The sequence below is a fragment of the Apteryx mantelli genome, chromosome 17 (genome assembly GCF_036417845.1).
Source record: "Apteryx mantelli isolate bAptMan1 chromosome 17, bAptMan1.hap1, whole genome shotgun sequence".
In the NCBI taxonomy this organism is placed as follows: domain Eukaryota; kingdom Metazoa; phylum Chordata; class Aves; order Apterygiformes; family Apterygidae; genus Apteryx; species Apteryx mantelli.
In genome coordinates, this window is record NC_089994.1 from 15,381,766 (window position 1) to 15,398,549 (window position 16,784).

Sequence of the window (16,784 nt, forward strand, 5' to 3'; positions counted from 1 at the left end):
CTAGGGCTTTCTGTGGACGTGGTGAAGGGTCGAGCTCGCCTGTTGTTGTTTGCTGCGCGGAGCTGGCAGGGGTGAGGAGGGTGGAGTTGCTGGAGGCTTCACCAGCGGGGCAGGATCCTGGGAGTCTCCCAAACAGGTGGAAATAAATGCATGCAGGAGCCTCTGTAGCTTCTCGCCACCTTTGCAGCTCTGTATTGCGGTCCTGGCGCTGGATTCACCAGGAACCTCCTGCTTTCTCCTGTTTCTAATCAGAGATTGTAAATCTCCTCGTACCTAGCGCTGTAGTGGCTAATGCAGGTCTGTGGATGAAATATTCTTTGATGGAGACTCCAAGTAGAGGAGAGACATACTTTTCTGGTGAGACAATGTCTGTTCCTCATCAAAATCAGTTGAGAAAAGTAGTAACCAAACAGTTCGATCTTAAAGATTTAAAGAGCCTGGCAGCATGCGTTCTGTTTTATTTCCATTAATCTGCTCCTATTGCTTGTGTTCCTCTTTTAAAAATAAACTAACAAGGGTCCCTGACGAGGAGGCGTCCTGGTAGGTAATTGGCCGAGCGGCGTACCTCGCTGCGCCCGGCCGCGAAGGAAGCCGTCCCGCTGCGTCCTCGGCGAGGTGTCCCCCGCCGCGCTGCGCTCCAGCTGGACCACCCGCTGCCCTGCTGTCGCCTCGCCGGGGGCCCTGGTCCTCGCCGCAGCGGGTCGCGGCCGCGTTTTCCTTCGCGCACGGAGCAAACCTCCGGGCTCCGTTCTGGCCTGCCTGGAAAGCCCCTCGCGTAAAAATTGTGGCGGCATCTGCGGTGGCATCCGTCGCAGTGCCTCGGGGACCTCGTTGGGCTCCGGCCCTGCCTTTACCCAGCCTGCCCGGTAGGTCATTCGTTAAGCTCGTGCTTAGACCTTGCTGGCGACGTCCCGTTCCCTGGTTTTAAGGTGTGGAAATGCCTGCGCGGTGCTTTGCCTGTTTACAAGCGTGGGATTTTTGCCCTTGGCTTTCCAGAGCTATTTTTGGGGCAGTTATGCTGGTTGTTGCCCTGGCAAGGGAAACCCTTGGTAACGCGGCTTGCGTGTGGTTAGCGTGCAACACGAGTGCTGCGCTGCGCTGCTCGCCCGCAGCCTGCGTCGGTGCAGGACGGTTGTGTTGGGTACCGTAATGGCACCCGGTGCGTGTGTGCGTCCTTCCGGTAACTAGTTACCTCTGTGTTGAGAAAAAGAAAATTGAAGTCCTTTCCAGTGTGTTGACTTGATCACTCTGTCCCCTGTTTATTCTCTGATCAGTGAAAATGACTTAATTAAGGAGGTTTTGTAACTTCCATAAAAACGTGTGAATTCTCCTGTCCCTATTCACGAGCGTTCCTGGATGCGGTTATGGGCAGACCCTTCACGTGCGCTCTGCTTTGGGACGAGAACGTGTTTGGCTCTCCCACACCTCCAGCCCCCCCAGAAACTACAGGCTTCAAATCACAAAGCTCTTCCACTGGCGCTGCTTCTCGGGACAAAATTGTCACCGCAGATTTGTGTAGTTTTCTCTTCGCCGCTGCCCTGGGAAGTTCAGAGAATGTCTTGAGTGCTTCAGTGCTGGTAGCTGGTTGCAGAGGCCAAACCAGAAAGCTTTTGAACTGTTTGAAAGCTTAACACAGTGCGTCTTTGCAGTTGGTGCTGCGTTTTGAAGCTGAACTTCTGATCTGAGGAGCAAAAAAACCAAAAAAAAAAAAAAAAAAAAAAATAGCAGTCATCCCGTTTCCCGTTGTGCAGGCAGCCGCGCTGGCGCTGTGTGCATCCACATCCACCTGTTGAGCTCCGGACGAGGCAGTCGGTTTGCTGAAATCCAGCGGCAGCTCCGGCGTGGCGCGGGCGCCTGCGTGGGCTGGTTAACTCCTTGGTGGCTGCAGGCAGAGACGGCTGAGCCTGAACCCACTGTTAGGAAAGTACCGAGAACTTCTGCGGATCCCCGCTGGCTTTTGGAGCTCCTGCGCGCGTCGTGCACGCTTCCCCGGCGTCGGCGGGGCGGGCTGGGGCCGGGGTTACCGGGGCAGAACTTGCCCACGTGGAAGCGTGCACGTGCCCGCAGCCTAGCAGGGTGTCCGTCCGTTCATCCGTCTGCGGGGGGACTGTCTGACCGCGTGCTGACAGCACCGCCCCGCCGTTCAGGACGGGAATCGACGCTTCAAGCCGCATCCAGTCGGAAGCGCAAGGGGAAGTGGGGTAGTCATACTGGAAGTATAAGTAAGTGCCGGCAGCCCGCTGGGCGTCTCTGAATTCCCCCGCGTCTGCAGGGGCTTTCCTGCCTGGGGGTGGATGCTGCCGAGCGCCCCGAGCCCCGGCGCGGGGAGCCCGTCCCCCTCTGCCAGGACGGCGTAGCAGGTAAGGCGCCGGGGCTGCGCGGCCGGCAGCGGGAGGCGTGCGGGGCCGGCAGCCCCAGCTCCTTGTGCCGCTCGTGAGCCCCGCGCGGGAAGGGCCCCGGTGCAACCCGCTGTGCTCGGCCGCCTGGCACCCGACCTCGCTCTGTGTTTTCCTATATGCAGCTCTGCAAAATATCCGTCGTATCAGAAGCTTGGCTGCCCCTTGGGAGAAGCACGAAGGTATCTGTGTGTTTCTGTCATCCTTAGGCTGTAACGGGAATTTGCTGCAGATTCCTTTTTTGGGGAATTAACCTCTTTATAAGAGGGGGAGCTTCTCAGGCTGCTTCTCTCCGGCCGCTCGTCGCCTGCCTTGCAGCGTCCGGCGTGCTGGGGACCGTTGCTTTGTTTTGATTTTGTTTTTGCCTGGCGAACGGTGCGTGGCTGCAAGCAAACCAGCGAGGCAGGCTTGCGTCTGCTTGTAGCAGATAGCAAGCGGTTTATCAGCAAGGGCTGATCTGTGGTCTCAAGGGAAAAAAACCCATCTTCCTCTTTTTCCTTTCCCACCCCCTTTTTTGGTTTTTTGTACATGCCAACTGCTGTTTCAGTTGAAATTGCGTTTGCAGGGACCGCTGCGCTTCTTTCGTGGTAGTGGCTGCGGGAACGTGAGAAGAGGCTATGGGTAGCTTTGGGTAGTGCTGTGAGCTTTTTCTGCTGCTCCTCGTGCGCTGATGGAAGATTTTGATATCGCTGCAAAGCTTGCACAAATCCGTACTTAATAAGTACCTAGGCTGGGGAAGAGGCGTGTGTGCGTACGGCTTTGCCTGTGATAGAGAAGAGATCATGCAGCAGGAGAAGTCGGACTAGCTGCGTTTCTGTTCAAATGAATCAGAGCTGCGGTTCTCCTTGTATGAGATCAGTTGTGGCAACATCCTTCAAATCCCGGCAGCGGTGGAAATTTATGCTTTGTATAATTAACCGTTAATATGAGAATAATGGGTAATGCCTCTTGAACTGGCAGCAATAAAGGGCAGCGTGTAAACACTGGTTACTTTTAGCTGAAGTCCTGACAAAGTGGAGGCTTAAACTCCTCTCCAAACAAACTGCTTGAAAGATCTATAAAAATCAGCAACTTGTAAATCTCTCTGCAGGGCTGAGGGGAATGCTCCCACTTTGTTGGGTTTCCCCATTTTGTTGCAGCGGCGAAAGGAATTGCAACGCACGATAAGCCATTAAAGATGCGGGCGACGGGGGCGTTTGTGGAAATGCTCTCTGGGCAAGGTGTTTTCCGTGGCGCTTGATCCGCATCAGAAGGGCCTGCCGTTGAATTAATATTTCCATGGCGCTGGAGGCTTGTGGCACACTTGAGAGGAGGCCGTGAGTGACAGTGAAGTCCCATGGGTGGTGCGAGGGCTGGAGCTCGGTGCACAGCGTCAGCCCCAGGCCCTGAGCGGGGCTCGCCTCAGATGGATGCAAAAATTGCCACGGCTTGCAAAGAAGGATGCTGAAAGGGAAGCATGTGCGTGGATGAGTGACAGGGTGTAGACAGGGAAAGGTGGCTGAGGAGGGAGGACTTGTGATAGCACCTAATGAGGAAAGCAAAGCTGTCTCAGCAGGCGAAGCTCCCTGTGTGAACTGCTGAAGAAGACGGTAGTAGAGCAGGGGCCAGGCTGCTCGGCTGGGACCGCTAGGCTCGCATGAGGCATGAGAGAGCTGCCAGTGAGGAGAATTTGGGGGTGGAAATGGCAGTCTTGTGGTGCTCCTTGCTGGAGCGTTTGTTCCAGGCTTGCTCCCTCTCTAGCGCTCCTGTTCCTTGAGTTTGAAATGGCCGGATAAATGTTTTTTCCACTGCTGGACTCAGCCTGAACATTGCTGCCCTTTTCTTCCCCTTCACTCCGCTTGTGCGTTTGGGCTCTGTGTCCATTTTGAAGTACCAAAACCCCAGCTGGCGTTGTTGGGAGCTAGGTCACCCCCCAGAAGTACCCGTCTCTGGGAGACTTGGCGACGGAGGCCTCGATCCATGCAGGCCGCAGGCCGCAGGGCCCAGCGGAGCCGCCGGCAGCTTGCGGTTGGGCAGTGCTTCCCAGGGCAACGCCGTGTTGCGCGTCGCTGCAGTCAGTTGGGGTGGATTTGGAATAACCTTATATTTGGGCTTTCCTGTGACAGGAATATTCTCTAATAAAATTTTAGCGGGGGTATTTGCCAAGCCGAAAATGGGGCTGTTTGAGAACATGGAAGGTGGTCGGGTTTTGCTCATTTTCTGAGGCTCCGCGTTCGGATGTTTAACAGGCCTGTGGTTGACTGAGTTTTAATCTGCCGCTTTCCTGTTTGCTTGCAGTTGTGGTGTGATGTGGAGAGCGCACGCACGAAGAAGAGGAGCTCTCGCCTCTCCTAATCCTTCGTGCCGGTGACTTGGAAGCAGCGAACGCCACGTCTGCTCGTTCGACATGTCCGGATCTACCCAGCCCGTGACGCAGAGCTGGCGTGCCGCTGAGCCGCGCTATCCCCCTCACGCCATGTCCTATCCGGTTCAGATCGCTCGACCGCATGCGGTAAGGCACGAGGCGCTTTCCTTCGCTGCCCGCTCGCGGGGTGGGAGCCGCGCAGCGTGTCCCCGTTGTGGGGCAGCGGTTCAGCTGCGCTGGTCTCTGCTGTGGCTGTTAACGAAAATCAGAGCATTTCCGTGTTTGCAATATGGGATTTCATTGTTCCTCTCCCGTGTGATCCTCTTCCTTTTCTCCATATAGCGCTTACAGCCTTTCTCTCCCTTCCCAGCCTCTTCGTGCCGCTTGCGATGGCCGCTGGTGGACGCGGGCATGCTGTTTCCAAGCGCGGGGGCCCTGGGCCTTTCCCGGAGGGAACGCAGTTGGGCAGATGCAGTAAGAGCGAGCATTGGGAGAGAAGGGGAAGCGTGGTTAACAGCACGCTGCCTCTGTCCCTCCTTGGCTTGGCCTTCCCTTCGTGCTGAGCCGGGGAGTGCCCGGCCTCCTCTCCGGGGTGGGGGCTCATCGGTTCCCAGCAAGCCCCATCCCTTGCCTTTGCGTCTCTGAGCTCTTGTGACTTCCGCAGGACAGGCAGCGTGCTGCCTAAGAAACCTGCCGCTCACTTTTCAGTTGCGGGGGACCAGCCCTTCTCTATTTGGTGTTTCTGGCTGATAGTGGTGGTCTAGTGAGCGAGAAGAAAATTGAGCAGCTGGGGTTTTTTCCATTTCATCCTTTCCTGTGTTTTTCTCTTCTTTCCTTTGACCTGTAGTCTTGTTTCCTGTTGGATCAAGGCATAAACTGAGATGAGGGTGGTTCTTTAAAAATAAAATAAAATAAAAAATAAAAAAATTAAAAAAAAATTTGAAGCACATCCTATAGATTTAACTGCTAGAGAGCATGGCTTTTTCACTCAGGGCCTCCAGAAACTACCCAACAGAACAGGGGACGTCTCTAGGATACATGCTGTGGACAGAGGGATGGACTCTGACTCTGGGGCTGGGCTCGATCGCCTGCTGGACATGGGAACAGTGTCTTGTAAAAGCAATTTCCTTGGGAACCAGTTACGCTTCCTTAGTGAAGCTTGTGGGTGAAACTGTTGCCCAAATGGCGTGTGAGGCAGTGTTTTTGTTGAACGCATTGGAGCTTGCGAGGGTTAATTCACCCAGGTCCTGCCTCTCCCTTTTGTATCTGTCACTCATGTCTGTGCTTGCTCATCCTGGATGTTTGCATGATTTAGGTTTAAGCCCTTAACGGAAAATACTCTCCTTAGTGGAACAGCTTTAGTCAGCTCAAGCTGCTTAAATGAATCTTACAAGGTGCTGGAGTGTGGCACACGCTTGCAAGGCGGCTCTTTGGAGCCAGCTTCTCGGTGAGTTAAAGCAAGGTGACCACAGCCACAAAGGTGTTTGTAATGTGTGTTAGGGCAGGGGGGTGAGGCGACCTTCTCTCGGGGCTACGTTTCTGGCAGTGAAGCCTATTGGACTGCAAAATCCAATGTTGTGATGATGTTAGGGTTTGACTTGAAAGCCTGGAAATCCAGGAAATGCAGGGAAGGGCTGAAGTTCCAGTCTGCCCGCTCTGCTGGGCTTCAGCAGAGTGGCACATGGAGCAGAGCCAGCGTTCGGAAAGCTTTGAAATAGAAATGTAAGGAGGGTGCTGGACTAGCTTTTGGCTGTGTTGCCTGGCTCATGTAGGTTGCTTGGGGCCTACATGCTTCTGCACAAAGAAGCTTTTCATCCAGGATATGAGACATGCTGACCTGATTCAGTTTATGGGAGTCTCGCTTCCATCGGTGCGAGCGTGTTTATTTGGGAGGTGGGGTGTCATGAGAGCATTCTTCTCAACAGGAAAATCTCAGTTCTTTTTGTCAGAAACTCTAGCAGGATTTGACCAGGTGAGCCAGATCTGCAGTTGTTGCAGAGCCCTCATTTAAAAACAAACCCAACCCCCTCAAAACCAAATGTGGAGAGGGATTTTTGGAAGGGTGCAAATGGCTCCTAGCTTTGGGGTTGAGTCCTTGTGTCTTGCTAACCCACATTGCTCCCCTCGGTGTCACAGCAGCAGCAAACTGAACCGAACGGGCCAGTTGATCACAGGTCAGACTGTGAGCTCTGGGTGTCTCCATCCTGTCCTGCTCTCTGGCTAGAGTGAATACTGTTTTTATTCTGCTGTATTAATGTTGGAAGAAGTTGCTGGCATTTGCTCCTAGAAGCTATTTTTACAGCCGCATGTAATCTTCCAGAGTTATGTGATACCTTTTAGGTGGTTGGATGAAGGAGAGGTCTAAGTTGAGATTTTAGATGGAAAGCCAAAGTGATCTTCTCTCCCACTTGATAAAAGTATGCCAGCCCCACACAAATCAGATGCACCTTGCCTCCGCTCGAGAGGGTAGACGGAGCGTTTCTTGGAAACGTGTCCCTGCATGATCTGCCCTGCCATGCTCAGCTGTTTGCAAACATACGTCTCTCGCTCGGCGGAGCTGTCAGCTGGAACCTGGCCACGGCTCCGCGGATGGAGCTGATCTCTGATGAGATTGTTTGGGAGAGCCCAACTGCTTTGAAGTTGCTGTGCTGTTTAATATTAAAGTGTTATTTGCTTGCATGGCTTGGCCAGGTCAGTTTTGTCATGGGGTGTGTTTGCACAGTGAGAGCTTGTTTGGAAGAAAGCAGTAGAGGCCAAAACCTACCCAACACAAACATGTCTTGCATCTAAATAGATTTGGGTTCTGGTTTGCTGCATTCCACGACATCCTTTCACAAGAAGAACTGGGAATTATTAGCCCTAGGAGCCTTACCCTGGCTGCAGGAATTCCTGCTGCGGAAATCCCCTGAGTGTCTCTCCCCGAGTGCACGTGCAGGGCTGAGCACAGTGGAGCTGTAGATGCTATTGCAATATAAAAAAATAATGATAGTTCACCTGTGATGGTTGCACCCAGGAAATGTGGCACTGCAGGAATACTGAGCTCAGAAATGAGCTGTGACATATTTTAGACTTGGAGATGCTTCTTTATGAAAAGTGATTTCAAGGATTGCAGCTGTTGGATTTCACAGATGAGGCAAATGAGAGTGGATGTGGCGAAGGGGCAGAGCGCAGCAGAAGCAGGCTGGGCGTTTTTCTTCTCCCGTCATACAAAACCCGAGGGAGTAGCCAACAAAATGGGAAGAAGATGCGTTTCAAAGGAGCAGAAAGAAATACACTTTGCACATGTGGTCACCATCCCCCAGCAGTGAGTTCTAGCGGTTCCTGCGGAGTTCAGAGGTGGCGGGGAATATCCAGTACTGATGGGTTAAGGATTTGTAGGCTGCTTTCACTCTTAGGTGCCTAAGTTTGGGGGAGGGATGGGAACAGATGGGTCTAATGCAAACTGAAGCTGGGCTGGGTGGAGCTGAGAGCAGGCTCTTTGGCAGGGTGGGCCAGTCCACATCCGTGCCGCGGTGTCGTCCCCCGCACTGACACGCATCTGGTACCCGCAGCTGTCAGAGAGACAGGCCCTAAATTCTAGTATTTTAGAGTGACCCGCTATTTAATTCCATCTTATAGGTATTAAAAAAATCACTTTTTAAAAAACAAAACAAAACAACCCAACAACTTTGCAAAGTATATATGCATACATACTTTGGGAAGGGAAGAAGGAAGGTTGGTGAAAAGACAGACTTCTGGTTTGTCTGATGTTTTTTAGATAAAACTAAAATCCACCAGGAATGGACAGGTTTTTCTTAAGAGCATTACATAGTTCTTGACCGAACTAAAGGGGAAACATTTTGGTTTTCCATATTAATTAGCTGTAGTATTGGGGTGTTTAGCTAATTTGTCATGTCCGGCCTGGGAACAGAGGAATTTTGTTGAATGCTCTGTGACCTTTAGCTAAAGGTGAAAAAACACATTACTTATATTCCTAACCTTCTGATGTGTCCGAAGTTCATGCTCTCTCAAAGGAAACCTTGGCATGACGGATATTCGTTTTCGGCAACCTGGAGATATTTTCTCTAAACAGATCGATTTCCTTGCGCAGCGCATGTCCCTCTTTCCCTTTAAAGCCTCTTGATGATCAATATTCCCTGGGGACAGGAGGCCTCTCCTCTCTTCCTCCTCCTGCATATCCAGTTGCTTGCTGTGCCCTCCTGAACGCTCTGTTCATGCCCTGGCGTTTCTTCGCTACAGGAGCGATGCGCCTTTGGGGTGCCAGGAGGTGGTGCCGGGGCTGGGGAGACACAAGGTGTCCTAGGGCAGGGGCCCTTTTACTAAAACAGCTTTTGGGGTGCTCTTAGAGTTTTACCTACTAGAGATGTTGAACAGGCTTCATGGATTGGTGGGATTACTGGGGTTTTTTGGGGGGTGCATGCATGTGCACATGAACTTGGTGCTCCCGTGTCGTTTGAAACCCACTGAGAGCGCCGTTGGCGCTCTGCAAGCCTCCTGCATGCTGTGCGGCCCCGTTCCCACCAGGCTGCCTCCACGGAGAGGAAACTTGAGCTTTTCCCCTCCTTAAACGCTGAGCTCTGGCTTTCAGACAAAGACCTTCATGCTTCCTCACATGCCGCATCTCCTGCCTGGGAGCAGCTCCCTCTAAACCTCTGTACGTTCTTCGTTACAGCTCCCCTTTTGCAAAACAGTAGTTGTGCAGGAGTGTCCCGGGACGATTGCTCATTTTTTGGTCCATGATAAATACTTCCTTGTCTGTCTGTACAACAGAGACAACCGGGTTGGTAGAAACTTGTGTGTTGATTTGGTGTCCCGGCCAAATGGTGGCCTGGGGGGGATTCTGTGCCTTCCCTGCCGAAACTCCTCCCAAGAGGTTACATAGGGCAAGTTAAACCGAGTGTCCTACCCTGGAGGGTGCTGCGAGGAGGTGGGTGTTCCCGAGATGGCAGGAGCTAGCTTGTCTGCAGGGTGAAATGATCAGTGTGGAAATACGGCGTCAGGTAAGCCGGCAGAGAGGTAGCGCTTTGCCTTGCAACCGCGAGGCGCCCTTGCTGCTTGTTTGATTTCTTTTTCTTGGAGTGGCTGTTCACGGTTTTATCTGCTGGAAGCAAAATGCCAGTTTGTGTCAGCGCTCCAGGAACTTGAACGGAAGTTTACAGTGCCAAATCCTAAAATCCCCCAGGCTGCAAAGAGCCTTTTCCAACCGCCTCCAAAAGTGAAAAGAGTCTTGCTACCAGCTGTGTAGCTGAGCTGGGGGCAATTCGTGCCAGAGATTTGCTTGTTGAATCGTTTCTGCCAGCCTCCAGTTAATGTTTTAAGGAATGACTTGAAAATGAGAACCATACCTTGGAATACCAACTCTGATCAGGTCTCTGTCACAAGAACTCAAATGATCTCTCTTGAGAAGTACTTTGAAATTTCCAGTGAAGTGTTGCATGAGATCTGAGCCATTCAGTGGTGGTTTGGGGAATATTTGCTTTCTGTTCTGGGATTGGGAGAGCGTGGAAGCGAATTAACAGGGCACCAACTTCCCTGCCCTGGGGTCTTTCCCTTTTTGCCAAGAAGGAGTTGACTTACAGCAGTTGGTGTTTACAGTTCATTTTCCTTAGGATACAGTTTTTATCCAAAACAGTTTTATTTCTTCAAGCTATTGCAAATTTCTATGGTTGCTTTTTGGACATGATTTGATGTAGGGCGTACTCCTTTGCTTTTGGCTGATCTCAATGCTGTAAATCCACAGAAGAAAAAAAGGTTTGCTGCTTACGTGGTTTGGCAATGGTAGAGACCCACTAATGCCGCTTTTGGAGATCTAAAGCGGTTGCCTGCCCTGCTAGCCCGGCTCTGAATGCATTGCCCAGAGCAGCCCCTGCAGACGTCGCGGTGGAAACGCCTTCTTCATGAGCACCTGTGGGCAACGCTCTTGAAATGGGCCCACGCGCAGCTCTAGGAGGCAGGGTGGCAGGCTCTGGGCGTCGAGGCGGGCGAGCTGGGTCCTCGCTCAAAGGCGCCTGGATGCGACTGGGGCAAAGGAACGAGCCGAAAGTCTCGTGATGGAGAAGCTGAAAAGCGGCACTGTAATGAATGTGCCGCTGTTGTGCGTGCGCCTCTGGCTGCCCGCGAAAGGGCTCGCTGCCGACTCCAGCACCAGCCACTGGTCAGATGACGGGGAAGTCAGAGCAGCGGGGAGCTGCCCGCACCAAGATGTGCCTTCTTTTCCATGAATGGCTTATTCAGACGGGACAGCTAAACGCTGCTGACGGCCACGGTTCGCTGGAGGGGGAGAAGGCGTCGGGAAGGATGCATTACTGTGCAGCTGGTGCAGACCCTAATGGTGCCGGCAACAGCCGTGGCCTCAGCGCAGGGACGGCAGCAGCAATCAGTGCCTTCCAAGAAGAGGCCACGCGCGCTGTGGTCACCTCCTGAAACAAAAGGCCAAGTCAGCAGTGCCTGAGAGATTGATGGCAAAGAGACCGGGTCCGAACAATACGGCCATTTGTCCTTTCAGCACATGTTGCGTCCCCGTAGGCAAGATAAAAATGCATGTATTCAGCCAGGTTTTTATTACTGACCTTATCTCCAACAGTATAACTGATTGTGGGGTTGTTGTCAATTGTTTTGTTTTATTTAAATGTGCAGTGAGCGTCTCCGTGGGTTTTGGGGAGGATGTGGGATAGACAGCAGTGTGCTTAGAGACCCTGTTCGGACCTATAGCCACCTCCTTTTAACTTCATCAGTGACAATTTGCAGAGGTTTTGTCTCTCCCCAAAGCAGAGAATCATTCTGGAAAAAAAACAGTCAAGTCTTGCCATGGCACAGCTCCAGCCCCAGCTGTGTTTCTCCTGCCAGCGACCCACCCCTCGTTCAGCATAGGAGAACACCTGCAACCAGATGTTGGGGTTGTCCCTGACTCCATGGGGAAAACCAGGAGGGAGAAGGTGAGAAGTTTGTCATGGCACAGGAGTGGAGTGATTTATTTTAAGGCCAGATCTTCCTGTTGTTTCCTATTGTGGAATTCTTTTGGTTCCCTCTTCTGCTCCTCCACCCTCCCAGCGCAGCAGATGTCCCAAGCTGGCTGTGCCGAGAATTTGTCTCGTGTGGGAAACATCTGGGTGCAGTATCTTTTTGGGTGTCTGCCCATGGCAGAAGCTTCCGAGAAGCTGAGGAGGGTTTGAGCTGGTTGATGTCTGATGGAGACTGCTGTTCTTACAGTAAGGGCTGAGAAGGACTTACTTTGCAACACTATTATTATTTAGAAGATACAGGTATTCAGGAATTGGGAGCGATCGTGTCTTGGTCCTCAGGCTTCCTCTCCTTGCTGGGCTGTAGCTGTTGCCTCCGATCTGTGTCTGCAGGAGCGGTGATGAGACTTCCCGTGACTTTGTGATCCTAGCAAAGGGCTGAGACGTCCGTCACCGAGATGACGGTTATAGCTTGTCTCGGTGATGGGATCTGTGTGTCTGTGTACGTTGCCCTCGTGGCTCCCCTTTCCCGGGGAGGGTCGGGGCGACGGGCTGCGCGTGGCGTTGGGCTCCGCGCTCCTGGGCTGCGCTCGGCCCACGGGTGCTCCTGCTCCCGGGCGGGATGGAGGGGGGCTCTGTGTCCGTGGCTGCCCGCGTCCTGGGGCTTGTGCAGCGTCTCTGGAGCTCGGCAGCTGCCTCCCAGCGACGGCACCGCTGCTGCTCCCGGTCCTCCCACGTCTCCCCCTTCCTCCTACCTGAATCGCCCTCGGAAAAAATTGTTTTCTGTGGGCAAAGGCTAAAAAGTGCATTTCTCGGTCTGATGAGTAACTGATGTGCCGCCTGCGCCAAGGGGCACCCAGGCACCAGAGCGCTTCTCCTTGCACTGCTAAGATAGGTCCCACTCGCTGCTCGTGTCAAGAGACTTAAAACAACTTTTTTTTCCAAGTTCTGGGCGTACCAGGCTGGGCTGGGGGCGGGGGCGTCCCCTCGTGTCCCCTGCAAAGCCGCTGCAGCCGCGGCCCTCCGCTTTGGCTCGGCGAGGGAGCCTGCAGCACCCGGGGGCCGGTCCGCCTGCCGGCTCGGCTCCCGGCTGGTGCTCCGATCGCTAGCCCAGCCTCCCGCCGGGGCCGGGGTTACACGAAGCCGCTCCAACAGCAGCTTATCGCGCAAACGGATTGCCGGATGGTCGCAGGCTCCAGGTCGGGCTACGCTGCCAGCAGCCGTGGGTGTGGAGGCTCGGCGCAGCCTGCTCGACCTGCTGCGCTCGGTTCCCGGGAGCCCGGGGACGGCCCCGCCGCCGCGTTCGGCCGCTCGGGCCCGCGCGTCGCCCTTGATGTCTGGGGAACAGCTGGAGGTACCGGAGGCCCGGGACGTTCTTTGCTTTGGAGAAACCTGGGAAAACCAGGGGTTTTCCGCGGGTGCCGCTCCAGGCGGAGCTGTCTGCAGGCTGCTCCGCTCTAGGTAAATAGCAGCAGACACGAGAGGGAGCCTGGCCGGGGGACGGAGGGACGTGGGGGCCGAAGACGGGCTGGAGCAGGGGGTCTGGGGAGGAGGAGAGCTGGTGGCATCTTGCTGGGGAGATGCGAGGAGCCTGCGGCGAGCGTGGGGCTTGCGGGGCCGTCCCCGTACAGTGCCCGGCTCCGTATCCGTGTGCTGTGAGCCCGGCTTGTGGGGGACGCCAGCCCGGCCTCCCTCGCCCGGCAATTGCCCCGTGGCTCAGAGGAGTTCCCAGAATGACGCTCGTGCTGGTCACGAGCAGGAGGAGTGGACGGAGCACTGTCGTCTAAAATTAGACAGGGAACAATTTATAAATAGCGAACTCAGCAGCGATGCTCCGGCGTCGCTTTATGCCCGCCGTGCCAGGCGGCGGACGGGGGAGCCGGGGCTGCGCGCGGGCGCTCGCAGGTGAGGCGCAGCCCCGGCAGGCGCTTCCTCCGGGCGCCGGCATCTGCCGCCGGAAGCCGCGATCCGAGAGGCGGCTCTCAGCGGGTGCCACCCCGCGCCGGGGAGCCGGCTCAGCTGGCGGATGTGGTGACTGACCCCGGCACCGCTCCTGCGCGGCGTCGGTGCAAAACAAGAGTGGTGGTTTCCAGCGAAGCCGCCTGCCTCCGCGTCGCGAGTCGGCGGGAGCGCCCCGCTGCTTTCTCAGCTGGGACGTGGTAAGCGGCGGGGGCTGCAGCCTGCGCGCCGGGCTGCTCGAACGGCGCTGCAGGTGCTCGTCGGGCTGTGCCCCGAGTCTCCGCGGGCTCCTTTTCCAAGGAAGCAGAAAGCGTTGGGCGTTGGCACTTGTTTTTCTCTTGGTGGGAGGAAGAGAGGAGGAACGGTTAGCATTTGTGTTGCAAAACTCCAGCAAAGCTCCAGGCTTTGCTTTCCTCAGGCCTGGCTTCTTCCAGGGTCTTCAGGGGCTAACGCTAGCAGCCATGGGAACGCTGTCCGGACGGAGCTGGCGGCAGATGCGTTGCCCGCGAGGCCGTGCTCTGCTCCTGGAGCCGGGAGTGCGGGATCAGAGCTGCCGTTGGCTGCAGCGCGGGGCTGGCGGGCTTCGGAGGCGAGCTCTGCACGCCGCGGGTCGGGGCCCGCCGTGGTTCCAGCATCGCTTCCAAACAGCCCTTTCTTTCTCCGGCTTGGAGGTCGGGCAGCCCAGCCCCTGGCAGCTGCGAGGGGGGTGAAGGGAAATTAAGCACAGCAGCAAGTGCACATGTTCAAAACAGAAAGCGAGAGAGGCCGAGAGGCTGCGCGGCTGCATGCGCTTATTAGTTTAGCGTGCAGGTTATCCTGAGGTCAGGGGAGAGCACAGAGGGTTTCGTCGGAGACGTTGTGGTAGGTGAGGCAGCAGGCAGAAAACTTTCCAAAATTAAAAAAAAAAAAAAAAAAAAAGCAAGCCTCCCACCCCCACCATGGGGCCCTCTGCATTTTTGTGCTGCTGAGGACTTTTCTGCAATATTGAATTTGGCCTCCTGGCTTTAGATTATTTTAGGCTTTGATTATTGCATCTAAATGAGCCTGATACTCTCAGGTTATTTAGGGTCAGAGGGTTTACCAGGAAGGGGAGGGAGACGGCGCTCTCAGCGCTCCAGAATCAAGTAATAACACAAGAAGACCTTGAGACTGAGTGCCTTCATCAGCTCCCCCTCCCAGCACCTCCAGGCAGGGAAGTGCAAATGCATCCAGCCTTCCTTGCTGGCAGCCAAGGACAGCTTTCTGGAAGTCTGACTAGGCCAAAGTACCTTTTCAGTCTGCTGCATGAAGAAGTGTATTTTAATGAGGCTGTTTCTGGCTCTTTAGCATTTTATTTATCCAAATGTTGGCCTTGTGCTCTATTGCTGTGTCCTGGTGATTTATGGCACTGTAGGCACTGCCTGTGTCTGTCCATCCTCAGAGATGCTGCTGTTACTGCTGCTCCAGCCTAAACCAGCTGCTTTTTGTGGTGGGGGGGCCAGGGCCTGCTGAAAAGGGCCCCGCTGAGGTGAGCTCTTTCGGGGCAGGTTTCTGGCTGGGGTTAGGGCAGAAAGGCTGTACTTCGCTTGCTTTCCCTGCAAGACCCTTCCTGCCAGGATGCTCTGGCAGGTAGTGATAGTAAGGTCTGTTGTCTTCAATATCACCCATGAAAGGCCTTGACTGAACCCAGTTCGCTATAAAGGCGAGCAGAGCGTTGCATCTGACCCTGTCTAAAGGAGGGGGCTTTGCAGCAGCCTCTTCTGACCTGGCGTGGTTTGCTGAAGTCCGCCCGTGGGTCCTTGCAGTCCAGCTGGACTGCTGAATGGCAGCAGATGCTGTGCTGTGGGCACCCCGAAATCCTCCTGTACGAGGAGCTGCAGTTCTGGCGGTGGTGTGATGTTAGCAGCAGCTCTATACCTGTGTGCGCAGTCCCCTGCCGCACAGTCCCATGTCCCTGCTGCTTCCCTTCTGCTTACGGAAACACGCCACCCCTTTTGAGCGCAGAGTCACTTGGGCATGGGGCAGCGCAATGCGAGGCTGAACTCCCTGAGCCCTCAAGGCTTATGCCCTGCTTTCATTCGGGTGGCTTATTCAGGAGCTAGCGCAGGTGCATAGTCTGAAGCTGAATAACATAGATTTTCCTTGTTGTTTTCCCAATTTTACTAAGCTGGCTCCGCCTTAAGCTTCGGAGATGCTGTTTGCTGGCTTTGAGGTGTCTGTTCCTCGCACACAAGACTGATGGCCTTTATTTTCTCGGCACCCTTGGCCAGGGCAGTGATCCAGCACAGTGTAATGCCAGGTGGCTTTGGAAGGACAAAGAGAGCGATGTGTTTCTGGGCTTGGAAGATGGAGAGGATCTAGCTTCTTCACTGCACTTGGATGTCAAGCTGCTCCCAGCCGCAGGGATCTGACTGTCCTCTCCTGGCTGGGTGACTTCTAAGGTTCTCCAAGTCTGCTCCTGGCCTGGGCTTGCTGGCATGGTGCAGGTGCCCTGGGGCAAGTCTGGGGTGGCTGTGGGTTGTGGCAGAAGCAGAGAGGAAGATGAGCAAGGATGCGTGTGCCAGGGCTGCCATGCAGAGCTGGTGATGGGAATGCTGGGGGGAAAGCCCCCACCTGCGCTCTGCGGTAAGGATGTCCGTGCAGTTCTCGGGGGACCGCTGCGCCGGCTGCGTTTGGGCTGTGCTATCCAGTTCAGACGAAGAGGCTTTCTGACTGCTCGTGAGACTGCTCCCTTGGCACCACGTGGATTAGCTTCCGTTTCCATCGGAGAGGAGAGGATGGGTGCCCCGGGGCCTGGCCTGAATGGAGCTTTGTTCTCGTGGCCAGCCGAGAGCCGTTGCCCAAGATCTGCCATGGAGCTACAGCGGTGCGGGGCAGAAGAATGTAACCCCTGAGCTTGGAAGCTAACCCTTGGCATCACGTTGCATGTTCTTGAGCTTTCTAAGGCTCTAAAGGGGCTAGTCCTCGCAGAAAGGAAACTCTGGCCTGTTGCCTGTCTGTTTATACTCTGCCCTCGCTGTCAGAGCTGACAGTTCCTTTTGTTCAGGGTTATGTTTTGGGAAGCTGCTATTTTATCATGAGGATGATAAGGTCTTGGAATTGACACTTCTGAAGTGACTTCTTGTTGTTGTTGTTGTTTTGCTTTGG

The 16,784-nt window shown here is 54.6% G+C and overlaps 1 protein-coding gene across 11 annotated transcripts in view; it reads left to right on the forward strand.

The window, feature by feature from the left end:
- NCOR2 (nuclear receptor corepressor 2) overlaps nucleotides 1-16,784 on the forward strand; it is a 287,903-nt gene that overhangs the window by 77,565 nt on the left and 193,554 nt on the right. For all 11 annotated transcript variants that reach the window (XM_067307243.1, XM_067307251.1, XM_067307252.1 and 8 more), the window contains exon 2: nucleotides 4,674-4,887. In XM_067307243.1, the coding sequence (XP_067163344.1) occupies nucleotides 4,783-4,887 (105 nt within the window). In that variant the 5' untranslated portion in view covers nucleotides 4,674-4,782. The remainder of the gene's footprint in view (nucleotides 1-4,673; nucleotides 4,888-16,784) is intronic.